We start from the raw sequence: 15,251 nt of genomic DNA on the forward strand, positions 1-15,251 counted from the left end.
TCCAGGTAGTGCCCACTTGTGCAGAGTTACAGCAAGATGCAGTTGTGCCTGAGTGCCCATTGGAGTCTCTTCCTCCAGTAGCTCCTGCTGCTTCTTCTGAAGTGGATCCTATTCAACTGAAACTAAATAGCATTCTTGCTTTCCTTAGTAAAGCTCCCACAACGTCTCAAGCGCCCGCTACGGCTCAGGCGCAGTAGTGGCTAGGACACTTATTGTGCCCACAGGTGCAGAACACCCTCAGGCGTCCATAGATGCGGTACCTCCTCAGGTGCCCATAGTAGGTATGATTTCTCAGGGTCTGGTTGTAGATACAACACAAGCTTCCGCAGACTTTTCTCCCTTTTTGTCGGAAGAGGAAGCGACAGAGGATCAGGTTACCTCTTCTGCATATGTCACCTTAATGAAGTTCCTCTTCAGTGCTTATTCTGCCTTCTTTTTTGCCTACCAGGATAGAACTTCTTTTAGTTTTCCTCCCTCTAGAATTACAAGATGGTGGTATCTGTCTTCTGCTACTAAGGAGGCTTTCTCCTTAGGAATCTTGGCTCTTCCCAAGGAGATTTCTCAGATTTAGTGGATTCGGCCAGGCGTTCTGCTTTCACTTCTGTGAAGATTTAATTTTCAGCCTCAGAGTTGGTGCATCTACTGAAGAATATCTTCAATGTGTTTCAAGTTTTGAATTTTCTTGATTGGGCAGTGGGTACCTTGGCTCGCAAAATTAGATCCAGCTTGGTCTTGTTGGGGAAATTTTCTTCAGACTGGCTGGTAGTGTTGTCTTGTACTATTGACAGGGGAATTACAGACAGCTCCCATGAGTTAGCTTCCCTGTATATGTTAGGAACTCTGAAGAAGAGGGACCTTTGGAACTCATACACCTCTAAGAGAGTGACAGCGACTCAAAGATCGGCTTTGTTGTATTCTCCGCTGGATAAGAAACACCTTTTCCCCAGTCTACAGTCCTCTACATAACTTCTGAGTTGCAGAAGAAAAGTACTCAGGGTCTTGTTGTTCAGTCCTTCAAGAGACCAAAGGAGACTCCTCAAAGGCAGTAAAAAAATCCTCTGCTAAGGTCCTTCTATGAGGAGACAATTCTGTGCTGAAGTCGGAGCCAGACTTCTTTCATTTTGGGAAGTGTGGCAGAAGAAGGGAGCAGAAGCCTGGATAGTTAAGGTTCTGAAAAGAGGTTATACCATCCCCTTTGTGAAAATGCCTCCCTTAGTCAACACACCAGTTGTATTGACTGCTTATCAGCAAGGGTCAGAAAGATTTTCACCACTTGCAGAATAAGTTTTGTATTTTAAAAAAGGGTGCAATAGAGCCAGTGCAGGACCTTCATTCTTCAGGTTTCTACAACCACCTGTTTGTGGTCCCCAAATCATCAAGGGTCTGGAGCCCCATCTTGGATGTCAGCGCTCTCAACATCTTTGTCTTGAAGACAAGATTCAAGATGGAAACAAACCAATCAGTGCTGTTTTCCATTCGCCCTGGAGATTGGATGACGTCTTTAGACCTTCACGACACGTATTTTCATGTACCTGTTCGTCTCGGTTCAAGGAAGTACCTCAGGTTCGTATTCAAGGGAAGGCGGTATCAATTTCGCGCTCTTTGCCTCAGTCTTTTGATGGCCCCGCAGGTTTTCACCAGTGATGGCTCCCATCGCAAAGTGGCTACATCTACAGGGGATAAGAATCTCCTTTTATTTGGACGGTTGGCTTCTCAGAGCCAATCCTGGAGATTCGATGACGTCTTTAGACGTTCACGACACGTATTTTCATGTACCTATTCGTCCTAGAGTAAGGAAGTACCTCAGGTTCGTATTCAAGGGAAGGCGGTATCAATTTCGCGTTCTTTGCTTCGGTCTTTTGATGGCCCCGCAGGTTTTCACCAGAGTGATGACTCCCATCGCAAAGTGGCTACATCTACATGGGATAAGAATCTCCTTGTGTATGTATAATATATAATATATTAATAGATATATATATAATATATATAATAATAATATATATTATAATTAATATATTATAATATATATATATAGTATCTATATATATATATATATATATATTTATATAATATATAAATCTATTATCATATATTTATATATATGATAGATATATATATATAATATATATATATATATATATATATATATAGAGTATATATAATATATATATATAGTATATATATATATTATATTATGATATATATTATATAGTAATATAAATTAGTATATATATATTATATATATAGATAATATATATATAATAATATATAGATATCGTAGATATAATATATATATATATATATATATTCATATATATATATATAGTGAATATATATATATAGTATATATATATATAGATATATATATATATATATATATATATATATATATATATATATATATATATACATATACGCAGTAATACCTTGGGTTACGAATTTAATCCGTTCCAGAACCTGCTTTGTAACCTAAAAAATTTGTAACCTAATGGATTTTCCCATAAGAATGTTATAAAAAGCAAATAATGCGTTCCACCCGACCATGAATGACCATTTGAATTCATATTTTTCCATTTAATTTTGTTCACTAAGGTTGAAAATTTGTGTAGGAATTACATAAAATTATAAAATTGAAGAATGAAATTAAATAAAAATACTAGATTTAATAGGCATGCACAGTAAAACCTGAACTTTACCTTTGGCGAGTGTGGCTGCTGGCTTGACGGAGACATGAGGAGGGGAAGGGTGAGGAGGAGAGGGTTACGGCTTGGGGGGGAAATCTCCCTCCATGAACACTTCTGGAAGACTTTCTGGTTCTTTCTCTAGAGAGCGCCGTTCACTACGATCACTAATTTTACGCGTATGCGACATTGTGTCGTCTTTCACAATTTTGAAAAAATATTTTTCTATGGAGGCTTGCTTTTGCCTGTTCTTTAAAATTTTATAGAAATGACCCACCCCATTATCGATAAACAAATTTGTTGCACTCTTACTAGCCTTTTCGCAAATGATGCTCTCACTTACGGAATCTCCTGCCAGCTGCTTCTCGTTTATCCAAACCATGAGCAAATTTTCTACATCGTCGAGAATATAAGGCCGTTGTTTCATCAATACTGTGACACCTTTTGATGCTTTACTGGCTTTAATTTCTTCCTTTTTCTTCAAAATAGTGCAGATTTTTTATTGCGACCGCTTGAAGAATGCTGCAATGTCTTTCACGCGCTCGCCTTTATCATGTATTGGATAATTTCCTTCTTCATTTTGATTGTAATCATCTTCTTTCATATGCTTTCCTTCTTGCTGCTTGCCTTCGTCATCTTGGGAGCCATTGTCTTTAGTATTTGGGTAATAGTAATGTATAAGCACTATCACGGAAACACAGCACGTGCGCAAATCACTAAGCAAATTTGAGAGCGTATCACGGACAGATGCGTTCAATCTTACCGCCAGCGAGATAGTGAAAGAGTTATGGTTTAAAACGGGTCAAGGGATGCTTGGGAGGAAGTCACGTGACCCTCGTTAAGTTTTGGCCGAAAAAAATGCTTTCGCAGATCCCACGCTCGTCCGATGTAAACAAAGCAGGCGTTAAGTTTGGCCGAAAAAAATGCGTTCGCAGATCCCACACTCATCCGATTTCCGATGTAAACAAAGCAGGCGGCCTCCCATGATGGAAATTCGCGCATTCGTATTCTAAGTGAAATTCGTATTCCAGAATGAGGGCGTCACTTCGTAAGTTAAAAAATTCGTATACTAATCGGTTCATAAGCCAAAGTATTACTGTATATATATATAATATATAATATATATATCTATATATATATCTATATATATATATATATATAAATATATATAATACTATATATATATATATATTACACTCAACTCTTGCTATTTGTAGACTCAATATGCAGGCTCACCTATTTGTGGATTTTTTTATGGACTGTATACACCCATTATTTGCAGAAAATTTGCTTTTTTGCAGTATTTTTCACTGAGAAATATTCACAAATTACTGTATTTCCATATAATTTTCATGAGTAAGTGAAAATATGTTTCTGTAAGTTAGTTGGCCAAAGTTATACACCTGGATTTCTCCAAGGTTGCTGATTTGGCAACCAAGCTACTAGAATATAAATTCAGCCCCAATTTTGGTCTGCATTTACAAAGAGAGCCAAAACTGTTATCTATGAAATGTAGCTAAAAATAATTTAATTACAGAAATTCGGTGTAAAAGGTGATGCATAGATATTAGACCAATGTTAGTGCCTAAGTGGCGTAACCGGTATGGTCTTGGCCCGCCACCTCGGTGGCCGCGAGTTCGATTCTCGGGCATTCCACTGAGGGGTTAGAGATGTGTATTTCTGATGATAGAAGTTCGCTCTCGACATGGTTCTGAAGTCACGTAAAGCCGTTGGTCCTGTTGCTGAATAACCACTGGTTCAATGCAATGTAAAAACACCACACAAAGAAACAAACAAACAAAACCAATGTTGTACTCATGGTATATGAATGTCCGTACCTTAAGCCTGGTAGTAAGGAGCTGAACCTGGTGTTTCATTGCAACTTTTGATTATTTTATTATTTACCTGGTAAGAAGTTGATGAGAACTAAGTATGAACTTGGGTTTTTAAATGTTACATATTTTGAGAGAAAATTATTGATAAGTCCTTTCTTGGTATGTTGTTGTGTATTACATTAACCCTTTACTGCCGACTGGACATATTTTACGTCGACATTTTTTGTCTCTCGTGTGCCGACTGGACGTATTTCACGTCGACTTACAAAAGTTTTTTTTTTTAAATTCGCGGAAAAATACTTATAGGCCTACCAGCCTAAAACTTTTGAATCACGCGCCTTGGGGGATGCTGGGAGTTCACGGATCAAGGTGTTGTTTTGTTTACCATCGTTACGCAGGCGCGCAAGCGCGAATTTCTTTCTTGCCGTACTAAAAAGTATCTGTGACACATCTCGGAAATTATTTCGTCACTTTGACATAATTTTTGTACCATTGTAAATTAGCCGTTACATGAAGTGTTATATATGAAAATGTGTGCATTTTTATGTAAAATACAACAATAAAATACTCATGATTGTAGCTTTTATCAGTCTTGAGATATTTTCATATAAATAATGATAATTGCCAAAATTTCAACCTTCGGTCAACTTTGACTCTACCGAAATGGTCGAAAAACGCAATTGTAAGCTAAAACTCTTATATTTTAGTAATATTCAATCATTTACCTTCATTTTGCAACTAATTGGAAGTCTCTAGCACAATATTTTGATTTATGGTGAATTTATGAAAAAACTTTTTCCTTACGTCCGCGCGGTAACTCTTCCAAAAAAAATCATACATGCGATTGTGGTAATGTTTGCACCATTTTAAAATTAGCCGTTATATAAATGTTTTATATATGGAAATGTGCGCAATTTCATGCACAATACAACGAAAAACAACCCATGGTTGTAGCTTTTATCAGTTTTGAGATATTTTCATATAACGATAATTGCCAAAATTTCAACCTTCGGTCAACTTTGACTCTACCAAAATGGTCGAAAAACGCAATTGTAAGCTAAAACGCTTATATTCTAGTAATATTCAAGCATTTACCTTCATTTTGCAACAAATTGGAAGTCTCTAGCACAATATTTCGATTTATGGTGAATTTATGAAAAAAATAACATTTTCTTTATGTCCGCGCGGTAACTTCCGAAAAAATCATACGTGCGATTGTGGTAATGTTTGCACCATTTTAAATTAGCCGTTACATAAAGTTTTATATATGAAAATGTGCGCAATTTCATGAAGAATACAACAAAAAATAATTGAAGGTTGTAGCTTTTCTCATTTTTGAAATATTTGCATATAAATCACAATAAATAGAAAAAAAACCACGTTCGATCAACTTTTGACTACCGAAATGGTCGAAAAACGCAATTGTAAGCTAAAACTTACAGTCTAGTAATATTCAGTCATTTATCTTCATCTTGAATCAAATTCGAAGTCTCTAGCAAAATATTTAGATTTATGGTGAATTTAAAAAAAAATCCTTCCTTCCCTCCGCGCACGGATTCTCCGCCACAAATCTCCGAAATGCGTACGTCCCATTCTCGGAATATTTGCTCCGTTTCATATTAGGCATTTCATAGTTTTATATATGAAAATGTGCACAATTTCATGTAGAATAAAACAAAAAATATTTGAAGGTTGTAGCTTTTCTTATTTCCGAAATAATTGCATATAAAAAATATACGTATATATAAAAAAATTCAACATTCGGTCAACTTTAACTCGTCAGATATGGTCAAAAACTGCAATTGGAAGCTAATACTCTTACAGTATAGTAATATTCAATCATTTGTCTTCATTTTGAAAGAAATTGGAAGTCTCTAGGACAATATTTTGATTTATGGTGAATTGTTGAAAAAAATATTTGTTTACGTCGGCGCGTTACGAATTCATGCATTATTTTGTGATAATATTTTCTCTGTGTTGCTTTTATCGTTTTACAATGTGTTATGTACCAAAATGATTGCAATTTAGTGTACATTACAAAAAAAAAAAGTAACTTGTTACCTTTAACCGTTTTGCGTACAGCGCGATTTGAATACAATTATATATGAAATTTTGTTTTTGCGCTATCATACATCGCATTATTTATATATGATAATGATAATTTTTTTCATTTCTGATGGTTGCATACTAAATTTCAGCCAATGACAAAAAAAGGAGCCAAAAATGAACTCTTAACCTTGAAAACTAAGCGCGCTGTGATTTTTTGAAAATAATATTTTTTCCGCTTCCGTGCTCACTCTGAAACACCTCCGGCACACGGGAGACAATTTTTTTTTTTTACCGCTTCGGCGTTTAAGGGTTAAGTGGGAATTACTAGCTATTTCACATAACATCTTTTAGCATGAAAACTCCTGTACATATTCCTACAAATTTTGTTTGACAAGTACAATGTTGCTGATGAAGATTGTAAAATGGTGGCTGTGCTGCATTTCATTAATGGCTTGCCTGTTTTCTGTGTTAGGCTCAATACAGTATCAAGGTCTGTAATGTTTTTTAAAGTTGCCTTTTTACTGTGGTGCATTGAAGTTATTGCTTGTATTGGGCAGATACTTTTTAGAAGTTGTAGTTTGTTGTGAGGATGAACTGAAGATTTTGAACACTTACAAATATCTTATCTTATGCTGGTCTTTAAATTTACTGATATTTGGAACAGTTAAATTGTAACATATTGATGAACAATTACTTAACATTTTTTATGGCAATTTCATGAATGCTTTGGTGAATTCATGCTCTTTCATTCTAGGTTAGACATTAAAACTTTGTTCAATCTTATGTCACTAAGTCACTTTATTGTTATATTTCTAATTTTCATTTTTCTTCTGATCTAGCAAGCAGATAATTGGTTAGGAGATTATGAGATACCACTGAAGGGCTTCAAGTGGCGACAGGGAGCTCGGCGAGAGACTACAGGAGTTCTCATTTGGAGTGAACCTTTTATAGTCAAGAAGTGGACAGGTGAAGAGGTAAATAAAGAACTTAAAGGTTAATGGTTAAATAGGAGTACAGTATGACACTGCTCTTTTCTTATGTCAAGGTTAGATGTGCCCAAACACATCTATAGACAAGTCTTTTAATCATTCCTGTTTTCTTGTTTGATTAAAAAAATATGTTGTTGTTCTCAAACACATCTGTAGTCAAGTCTTTTACTCTTTTACTTTTTACATGGTCAATAAAAATGACATTATATGCCCAAACACATTTACAATCAAGTCTTGCTCTTTCACCTTATTCTTGTTTGGCAAATAAACAGTGATGTGTTAATGTGTGCCCAAGCACATCACAGGCAAGTTTTTAAGTCTTTTGTTCTTTTATCTTTTACCTGTTTGACAATTAATGATGTGTAATGTGTGCTTAAGCAGTCTATTATCAGGTCCTTGGCTCTATTACTTTTTACTTGTCTTACAAAAAAATAATTGTTGTGTTTGAGAAACAACTATAGTCAAGTCTTTTGCTCTTTCACCTTTTACTTGTTTGACCAAAAAATTCCATATATGTTACTTGGGCAGAAATTATTATTTTTGTGTGTATTTAAAATAGTTCAATTATTTTAGTCTGTATTAAATTCAATCACTGTGTGTAATGCTCGAGCTCACCAGAACAATCTTGGACCATGCAAGTTTCATCCCTCCCAGCATTGATAAACAATCTTGATCCCTAAGAGGAACTTTTTTGTTTTCAGATTGCTGTCATTTTAATGGATACCCAAGGTACCTTTGACATCCAGTCATCAATGAAAGACTCCACTATTGTTTTTGCATTGACAACAATGGTTTCATCTGTTCTTGTATACAACTTGATGAACAATATTCAAGAAGATGACTTGATGAATCTTCAACTTTTTACATCATATGGAATGCTTGCCCAAGAGGAATGTGATGCAGATGCCACTCACCCATTCCAGGTACATGACTTAAATATGTTTTGTACACGTGTAGCATTTCATTGGAAAAATTAATATTGCAATTAACTGGCCAACTTTGAACCCTTAATGGACTGCATGGTCTGTTGATCTACAATAATTGCATATAAAACTCCAGTTTAGCTCATATGATTAGTAATTTATTTTGGGCCATAATATTTCAACAAAATGTGTGCGAAAACATTCCTATTACTTAAACCTCAGATCAGGATACAGAGAGAGAGAGAGAGAGAGATTGTGGGATTTGAGATTTCATTGGGGAATGTACTACATCTTTGTCCCAGTACATCTTTTATATTATTTGGGATGACCTACTGTTAAAAGTTACCTTACATATTTGCACCAGTAGGTGTAATTATAATTCAAAATAAAACAAAATAATACTTGGCTAACCTGCTAGGACTGGCTCTGTAATCACCTGTTTCCCACTAGTTGGCGTTAGGATGTTTACATTCTTGTCAGAATTCTTCGTGCTGTGTCCTTATGCAGATTGTGTGAATCGACATTAATAATAATGTTGGCTGTTTCTTGCTGATTTTCTCCTGTATGATATTGTGCTTGTTTTCTGTTTTTGCATTTTATGTCATCGACAACAAGCAGAGGTGAAAGCATTAGTCTGTATAGGAAAGAGTTTGTGGAAACTGAATGTTTGGGGTTTGCTTGATGGCTACATATGTGTTAGCGAAGCCTTGCTATAATGAGTAATCAGAGGAAAGGATGAAGATTTTGTGAAATATGTATCGGAAGATGCTAGAGGCCGATGGATTACGTAGACAATTTGTTAGGGCACACCATAAGCCTACCCAGTTATTTCCTTTTAAGCCCACTCAGTCATTCCTTTTGTATTCAGGTGTGGCTTCTCCTCTTCCTCCAATAGCCTACCTGGTATCCTAGGTTAATTCCTTGCACTCCTTTTGCTCTGCATTCTTGTGCTCCCCATGTGGCTCTGGAGAAAAATAATAGATAATTGAGAACTATGCTTTTATTATGGTTAATAATTTGACCTATATATTAGGGTGAAGACCACCCTCCCGCCGTGGTGCTCAACCTTTTTCGGTTTCCTCCTCAAGAGAGGTGTCATAGCCTTGACATCCATCTGTAGTCCACCCTCTGCACTGCCCTGGGTCGTGATGAACTCCATTTCATCCATAAAGATGAAACTGTGAACAAATATATACTGTACAAGTTTTTGCATTTTTTGTTTTGTTTATTGTAGTATTCCCTAGAAATCCCATATTCTATTACCTTTTCCACTGTTTGTCAACATTTCCTTTGCATCACACTCTGTGTGTGTGTGTGTATATATAGTATATATATATATATATATATATATATATATAGTTATATATATATATATATATATATATATATATATATATATATATGATATATATATATATATATATATAATAGTATATATATATATATATATATATATATATATATATATATATATATATATATATATAGATATATATATATATATATTATCATATACTATATATATATAATATATATATATATATATATATACTATATATATATATATATATATATATATATATATGATATATATATAGTATATATATACATATATATATATATATATATATATATATATATACTATATATATATATATATATATATATATAGATATATATATTACTATATATATATATATCTATAATATCTCATATATATATATTATATATATCTATATATATATATATATATATATATATATATATATATATATATATATATATATATATATACACACACACACACCACACACACACACACACACACACTGTTTGTCAACATTTCCATTGCATCACTCTGTGTGTGTGTGTGTGTATATATATATATATATATCATATATATATATATATATATATATATATATATATATATATATATATATGTATATATATATATATGTATATATATATATATATATATATATATATATATATATAATTATATATATATGATATCTATATATATATATATATATATATATATATATATATATATATATATATATATATATATATATATATATACATATATATATATATATATATATAATATATATATATATAGATATATATAGTATATATATATATATATATATACACACACACACACACATACAAAAAGTGGTACCTCCTACTTCAAACTTAATCCATTTCTGAAGGCTATTCAAAGTACAATTTGTTCAAAATATGAAACATATATCCCCATGAAATAAAGGGAATCAGGATAATTCTTTCCAGCCAACCCAAAAAGTCCCCTTTTCACATTTTTTCTATTATTAATGTGTTCAAAAGTTAAATTAATAGTGTAAAGTAACAAAACAGTGTTATATGAAAAAAATTTTCTCATTTTTTTTTCCTGTGCACAATTTACAAACTGTTTGGTAAAAATGGTGCCGGCTGGCTGGGGAATGGAGGGAGGAGAGACGGGAACCCTTTGAGCAAACTGAATTGGTTGGAGTATGCAAAGGTTTATAACTAAATCAATTTTATTCACATATTAGATACAAGGATAATCAAAGGAATCAATAGTGTGCGTGTCTGAGAGAGAGATAAAATAACTTTTCACAAGGAAGCCATTTAAACAAACAATTGAAGGCATGCAGAAGCTGAAAGCAGCGCCGTTTGATTATTACAGAGCTGAGTTACTTTTACAGTAGTAAAAAAATCGTAAAAAAGCAATTGTAAATAGGTAGGTATTTTACCGTAACAAAAATAAAAGTGATTTGAGCAGATTGAGTTTAAGTGAAAGAAATACGAATAATCATCCCAGCCCCAGCTGATAAGTCAGTGGGAAGCAGAGCCCTTCTCTCTCTCTCTCTCTCTCTCTCTCTCTCTCTCTCTCTCTCTCTCTCTCTATCATTAAGCTAAATTTGTTGTGAAATAACATTTTGTTTTTATATGAATTGGTGCTGCTTTTATGTACATATTATAGTAAAGATTTTACTGTCTCTTCTCTCCTCAACAATACCACAACGCATGATAACTTAAAATTATTCATTCATTATTCCTCAAAAATATAAACTCTCCCTCCATCTACCTCAAGTTAGCTGTGTGAATTTTTTTTTTTTTTTTTTTTTTTTTCCAAAAAATCACTGCACGCTTAGTTTTCAAGATTAAGAGTTCATTTTTGGCTCCCTTTTTTGTCATTGCCTGAAGTTTAGTATGCAACCATCAGAAATGAAAAAAAAATATCATTATCATATATAAATAATGCAACATATGATAGCGTGAAAACAAAATTTCATATATAATTTTATTCAAATTGCGCTGTGAGCAAAACGGTTAAAGCTAACGAGTTAATTTCTTTTTCCGTTGTATTGTACACTAAATTGCAATTATTTTGGTACATAACACATTGTAAAACGATCAAAGCAAGACAAAGAAAATATTATCACAAAATGATGCATGAATTCGTAACGCGCGGATGAAAAAATGTTTTTTTTCAAAAATTCACCATAAATCTAAATATTGTCCTAGAGACTTCCCTCCAATTTCTTTCAAAATGAAGACAAATGATTGAATATTACTAGACTGTAAGAGTATTAGCTTACAATTGCAGTTTTCGACCATATCTGACAAGTTAAAGTTGACCGAATGTTGAATTTTTTTATATATATTTTTTTTATATGCAATTATTTCAGAAATAAGAAAAGCTACAACCTTCAAATATTTTTAGTTTTATTCTACATGAAATTGTGCACATTTTCATATATAAAACTATGAAATGCCTAATATGAAACGGAGCAAATATTCCAAGAATGGGACGTACGCATTTCGGAGATTTGTGGCGGAGAATCCGCGCGCGGAGAGAAGGAAGGATTTTTTTTAAAATTCACCATAAATCTAAATATTTTGCTAGAGACTTCGAATTTGTTTCAAGATGAAGAGAAATGACTGAATATTACTAGACTGTAAGAGTTTTAGCTTACAATTGCGTTTTTTGACCATTTCGGTAGAGTCAAAGTTGACCGAACGTGGTTTTTTTCTATTTATTGTGATTTATATGCAAATATTTCAAAAATGAGAAAAGCTACAACCTTCAATTATTTTTTGTTGTATTCTACATGAAGTTACGCACATTTTCATATATAAAACTATGTAACGGCTAATTTAAAATGGTGCAAACATTACCACAATCGCACGTATGATTTTTAAGGAAGAGTTACCGCGCGGACGTAAAGAAAATTTTATTTTTTTCATAAATTCACCATAAATCAAAATATTGTGCTAGAGACTTCCAATTTGTTGCAAAATGAAGGGAAATGCTTGAATATTACTAGAATATAAGCGTTTTAGCTTACAATTGCGTATTTCTACCATTTCTGTAGAGTCAAAGTTGACCGAAGGTTGAAATTTTGGCAATTATCATTATTTATATGAAAATATCTCAAAACTGATAAAAGCTACAACCATGGGTTGTTTTTAGTTGTATTTTGCATGAAATATTGCACATTTCCATATATAAAACTTTATATAACGGCTAATTTTAAAATGGTGCAAACATTACCACAATCGCATGTATGATTTTTTTCGGAAGTTACTGCGTGGACGTAAGAAAAAGTTTTTTTATAAATTCACCATAAATCGAAATATTGTGCTAGAGACTTCCAATCAGTTGCAAAATGAAGGTAAATGATTGAATATTACTAAAATATAAGAGTTTTAGCTTACAATTGCGTTTTTCGACCATTTCGGTAGAGTCAAAGTTGACCGAAGGTTGAAATTTTGGCAATTACCATTATTTATATGAAAATATCTCAAAACTGATAAAAGCTACAATCATGAGTATTTTATTGTTGTATTTTACATAAAAATGCGCACATTTTCATATATAATACTTCATGTAACGGCTAATTTACAATGGTACAAAAATTATGTCAAAGTGACGAAATAATTTCCGAGATGTGTCACATACTTTTTAGTGCGGCAAGAAAGAAATTCGCGCTTGCGCGCCTGCGTAACGATTGTAAACAAAACAACACCTAGATCCGTGAACTCCCAGCATCCCCCAAGGCGCGTGATTCAAAAGTTTTAGGCTGGTAGGCCTATAAGTATTTTTCCGCGAATTTTAAAAAAAACTTTTGTAAGTCGACGTAAAATACATCGTCGGCACACGAGAGACAAACAATGTCGACATAAAATTCGTCCAGTCGGCGTAAGAGGGTTAATAGTTTTATAACAAAAAGTGCATTTTATGATGAAATTGATAAAAAAAAAAAAAAAACAGGAATTTGTGGATATTTCTCATAGAAAAATACTGCGAATGTGCGAATTTTCCGCGAATAATGCAAGGAAACGTTCCTGAGAGAAATCCGGAAATCCGGAGAACGCAAATACGGGGGGGTCCACTGTACATGTATGTATGTACGTATGTACTACAGTGGTCCCCCCGTATTCGCGGGGGAGGCGTACCAGACTCCCCTGTGAATAGTTAGAACCCGCGAATGTTTGGAACCCCTATAAAAATGCTAAAAACAGCCTATTTTGTTAGTTAAAACTCAAGAAAAATCCACTAAATATTTTCATACATGGTTTTTTTAATAGTTTTATCACAAAAAGTGCATTTTATGATGAAATTCATCAAAAAAAAAAAAGGAATTTGTGGATATTTACCATAGAAAAATACCGCGAATGCACGAATTTTCCGCGAATAATGCAGGGAAACGTTCCCGAGAGAAATCCGCGAATGTGTGAGTCCGTGAATCTGGAGAACGCGAATACGGGGGTTCCACTGTATATGTATAAAGTACAGTGTATTAGGCTTCAGTAAGAAAGGATGGTTTAGATTCCAGATTTTTAAAATTTACAAAGTGTAAGCTTTTAAAGATATAGGGGTACCAATGTACTGAAAAAATAACCGCGCTTGTGTAGTGCGTCCTCGACTCTCAGCAGTGTGCTGTAAGTTGGTTTTTTGCCATTATCAGCGCTTTCAGTTGATGTTGCATCAAGTTACAGCACCATAAGCATGTGAACTTGATGCCTATTCTCATCATTAGTGCCGTCAATGGCACTTACAGCACCGTAACTCGACGTAACATAAAGTTACGGCGCTGTAAAATGCTGTTATTAATGGCGCTGAAAAGGAGCTGTAAGATTGAGTTGCCATAAGTCTGTGGCACCGGATGTCGAGGATGCACTGTATACATGTATGTGCTCCACCCAGCATCTGTTGTCTTCTTTTTCTGATCCCTTGAGTCACCTCTTACCTGTTGACCTTGAGCTCCTCCTGCATTTTCCAACATTTCTGTTAACCCTTAATCGCCGAGTGGACATATTTTACGTCAACATTTTTTGTCTCACGGGTGCCGACTGGACGTATTTTACGTCGACATACAAAAGTTTTTTTAAAAATTCGCGGAAAAATACTTATAGGCCTACCAGCCGAAAACTCTTGAATCACGCGCCTTGGGGGATGCTGGGAGTTCACGGATCAAAGTGTTGTTTTGTTTACAATCGTTACGCAGGCGCGCAAGCGCGAATTTCTTTCTTGCCGCACTAAAAAGTATCTGTGACTGTGATGGTAATTGGTTCATAGCAAAGAAAAATAAAGGAAAGGAGAACGCATTTTCGAGAAGTTCGGCAGCAAGGAGGTTTTCGCGCCACTGTTGGAGGCGCCTATGTTCGTGGTTGTTCCAGAATCGGCAGGAGTGTTATGGATCTCGTCGTTACGTGAGAAACGCCGCGATTTCTGATGCAATGCCTCGTCTAGATTCA

At 34.0% G+C, this 15,251-nt stretch overlaps 1 protein-coding gene across 14 annotated transcripts in view; it reads left to right on the top strand.

The window, feature by feature from the left end:
* The window catches only part of LOC135217291 (atlastin-like), a 473,758-nt gene that overhangs the window by 106,110 nt on the left and 352,397 nt on the right, over positions 1-15,251 (top strand). For all 14 annotated transcript variants that reach the window (XM_064253090.1, XM_064253071.1, XM_064253142.1 and 11 more), the window contains 2 exons: positions 7,405-7,539; positions 8,256-8,477. In XM_064253090.1, coding sequence (XP_064109160.1) covers positions 7,405-7,539; positions 8,256-8,477 — 357 coding nt within the window. The remainder of the gene's footprint in view (positions 1-7,404; positions 7,540-8,255; positions 8,478-15,251) is intronic.

This window comes from Macrobrachium nipponense, chromosome 19, assembly GCF_015104395.2.
Source record: "Macrobrachium nipponense isolate FS-2020 chromosome 19, ASM1510439v2, whole genome shotgun sequence".
NCBI classification, from domain to species: domain Eukaryota; kingdom Metazoa; phylum Arthropoda; class Malacostraca; order Decapoda; family Palaemonidae; genus Macrobrachium; species Macrobrachium nipponense.